The following is a 3768-nucleotide window of genomic DNA, read 5'->3' on the forward strand; positions in this document are numbered from 1 at the left end:
CCAAAAAAAAAAAAAAAAAAACTCTCTTAAAAAAAAAAAAAACGTGTCTTCAGAATGTCTGCCCAGTGCCAGCCTCTCTGGCCACAGGGGTTCCAAGGAGCTTCAGGCATAGTCCCTGCTCAGAAGGACTTCACAGCACAAAGGGGAGGAGGAACAGGAGAGGTGCAGAGGAAGCACAGCTCACTACAAAGTGGCAGGTGCCAGGAACGAGATCCAAACTCTGGTTCTGACAGCGACTTCCCTGGACCTGCACAACCACAGTACCACATGAGAACTAACCTGGAGCAGGGCCTATGTCCTAGTTCAAGTTATTTGATTCTCTCAACTCTGAGACAGAACAATTAGCATTACCACCATGACTTCTTCCCACTGCTCTCCCGGCTTCTGCTCCTGCCTATTTCACAAATCCTCTCCCACATTGTAGCCTGATCTTTCTAGAATGAAATCAGACTATTCTGCTTTGACCTCCACTGACTTCCCATTGTACTTCAAACAAAACCCAAGTGACTCGGGCCAGCAAGGTGCTGTGGTGGTTAAAGCGGCTGGATCCCACATGGCTGACTGCACGACTCCAATCTCAGACCTGGCTGCTTGGGAAATATGCCAGGCAAGTGTGTGTACATACCCAAAATCCCAAGGGGAGAATGGAGAAGGGATTGTGGTGTGGCTATCCCCCACCCCTCTCTGTCTCTGGAGAGCATAGGTGCCCTACAGCAGTAAACAAACAAAGCTCAAGCTCCTCCCCATGGCTAGGAAGGCCCTGGCAGTCCTGCCTTCCCATCTCCTCCCTCTCCTCTCCTTTCCCACAACTCTCAGTGCTCCCTGGGCTCCAGCTACACTGACTTCTTCCTGTTTCCTGAAACAGGCTGCCATTCCCACAGCAGTGCTTTCACACCTGCTGCTCCTTTAGCCAGGAATGTTCTTCCCTCAAACTGTCAGAGCTGCTGACCTAACGCTCAGACTTGGCTCTACCACCACGGGCTCAGAGGCCTTCTCTGACTGCCACTCACACTCACCTCTGTCAGCTAGGTCACACCATCCCTATTTTCTCTTTCTTCGTGCCGCCTATGGCACTACCTGAAAACACCTGCACATCCCTTGTCTATTTCTCCTACGAAAGCTCCAAGAGAACACGTTCCTATCTATTTCGTTCACCGTGTGAGTATCTAGCCCAGCAGCGGCATGTCAAGTATTTGTGGAGTAAAATGAATAGATGAAAGACTGGCTCTGTCAACCACTCCTGCTTCCCCATTGCTCTTTACTGATGGGGGTTTGTGAACATGGCCTTGAACATAACATGCCGTCCTCACCCCGCAGGCTGTGCACAAGCTATGTCCCTTCTCTCTCAACTAGAATGCTCTCTCCCAGCTGTTAGCATGCGGCCCGATCTCCACTCAGATGCCACCTCCTCAAAGCAGCTCTCTCTTTTCTAGAGTGACTCCTCACACTTTCATCACCCTCTTGACAGCTTTCATTGCATTCATAACCACGTAAAATGAGGACGGGTGACGGTCACTGGTTACTGTCTCCCCTACTGGATACAAACTCAGTGAGGGGTCAGCCTCATAGCCCGGTTGTTAAAGGAGTCAGATCCCACATGGCTGTTCAAACACCAGCCCCAACAGCTTGAAAAATACTCCAGGTACATGTGGCATGCATGCCCCACATCCTGACTGGATGGAGACTGTGGTATGACCATGCCCCCGTAGTGGTGCTTTCTCCCTCTCTCCCTCCCTGTTTCTCTCTGGCAAGCCCATGTACCCTGTGGCAATTAGAAAAAAGAGGAAAAAAGTAAAGAAATTCAATGAGGACAGGAGCTTATCATTATTTCCCGAGGACCCAACTCAGGAGCTTGTGCATTAGGGGAGCTCACTAAATATTTGCCCGAGATTTCATTTTTTTTTTTTCCCAAAGACTTCATTTTATAAGCTCAGAAAGGTTAAGTTCCTTGCTCAGGATCACAGAGCTGCTGTCACAGAGCTGGTGCAGCTGCCTTTTTCCAACGCCCCCTACACCAGGAAACAGCCACCACCACCCTCCACTAGCCTCTCACTGGACCCACCTTCAGGCTCCGAATGCTGGATGGGCTAGCGTCTGACTTGAGCATGACCTGAATATCCTGGAGCACCTCCTCGCCAGCAGGCCGTGGTCGAGTCACCTCATCAGCCACCTCCTTGGCAGCTTCCTCCAGCTGGAGAGGAGGAAAGGCACAGGCTGTTAGTGACCAGGGTGGAGTCAGCCCAGAAGGTGCTAAGTGATGGGGTCCTGCTCACCAGCTGCAGATGCTCGGCTGGCTGCTTGTATAAGTAGTCGGCCAAGTCCTCGTCAAAGCTGGCCAGATCCTCCATCTCCACCTCAATCCAGTACTCGCCCAGGTTGTAATGCCGCTTGAGTTCATCCCTGGAGTACGCAGGTAGGCACAGTGGGATGGGGAAGGGTGCAAAGAGGAAAATAACATTGGTTGAGTGTGCACCTGCACCCTCAAATCTGCACACACCACTGCCTCCACAGCCCCACCTCTTCCCAAACACACATCTATTAATAATCTCAGAATTTGACCCTTCAGAGACTCCCTACTGCTGACAAATGCATCCCTCAAGGAAGCTCCGTGGAATCAGTCCACCGGATAGTCAGAGGACGTTGCAATACTCAGACATGGTTTTGCATATAGGTCAGGGTGGGGACAATCGATACAAACTAGTTTCTTCACTGCAGCACTTCTCAGAGCCTTTACCCTTGGAGACCAACAAGGCACACTTCAAACTTGGAGGCTCCCAGCAGCAGAGACTGTGTCCTGTCAACCACCAGACTCAGTTTTTACAGAGAATCCAATGGGACTCCTGTCCCCAAAAAGCACTCAGGGACAAATGACCTATGCACAACCTGTTCCCCAGCCTCAATCTCCATCTCCTTGTACCTGATGCCCAGGAAAAAATAAAATGGCCCATCTGGCCCTGAAAGCCACTTGTAAAACACCCCATTCCTCTGCACAAACAGCTGCTCCTACTTAGAATGGCTTCCACACGCAACTTTTCCTTCAGCTCGAGTCTCCTCACTTGAGCTCCTCTGGAAGCCTTCCCTAACCTGTTACCTTCTTCCATTGAGGCAACTATGGGCATGTATTTCTTGGTCACTGCGCCTCGCTCCTCTGACTTAGGAGCATCTTGAGGGCAAGAAATGTGTCTCTCTTCACCTTTGCATCTCAGTGCTCAGCACACAGGTGGTCAATGTCAGCTGCAGCATGAATAAAGAGAGGCAGAAGTGGCTTTATACATTTTATTGTATAAACTGAGGCCCAAGGAGACTGACGCTTCAAGTCACTTAGCTAAAATTTGGTCAGGCCAAATTCTGAGCCTGCAAACTCATGTTCCCTGCATTTTAAGGTCTCAGGTATAAAAGGGGTTTATAAGGAATCCAGATGCTGTCACAAACTACCACCAGGGACCTTGTCCAGCTAGTTAACTGCTGCAGCCCAGCACCTGGCACGGTGCCTGGCATGCACAGGTGCTCAATCAGTGAACATGCAAGGCTGGAGTGAAGAAATGAACAAGCACCCGTTACCCTTTACACTCGGAGGGAACCTAGGTTCACGGGGACCACGGACGGCGCACACAACAGCAGGAAGCACAAGTGGCTCTGGCTGGGTTGTCACGGCCCACTCAACAGGTGGGTCACTCAGGTAGAAAATAAACACTGCGGCCATGGGGCGAGGGGCCCGCACGAGCCCTGTGACTCCCCGCGGGCTCCCCGTTCTGGCCCGGCCTGCAG

The 3768-nt window shown here is 51.2% G+C and overlaps 1 protein-coding gene across 1 annotated transcript in view; it reads right to left on the reverse strand.

The window, feature by feature from the left end:
• The window catches only part of MCM5 (minichromosome maintenance complex component 5), a 28030-nt gene that overhangs the window by 23346 nt on the left and 916 nt on the right, over positions 1-3768 (reverse strand). The window contains exons 3-4 of the mRNA XM_006170323.2: positions 2274-2400; positions 2063-2191 (exon numbers count right to left, since the gene is read on the reverse strand). Of these exons, the coding sequence (XP_006170385.1) occupies positions 2063-2191; positions 2274-2400 (256 nt within the window). The remainder of the gene's footprint in view (positions 1-2062; positions 2192-2273; positions 2401-3768) is intronic.

Source organism: Tupaia chinensis, unplaced genomic scaffold (genome assembly GCF_000334495.1).
Source record: "Tupaia chinensis unplaced genomic scaffold, TupChi_1.0 Scaffold148234_1, whole genome shotgun sequence".
NCBI classification, from domain to species: domain Eukaryota; kingdom Metazoa; phylum Chordata; class Mammalia; order Scandentia; family Tupaiidae; genus Tupaia; species Tupaia belangeri.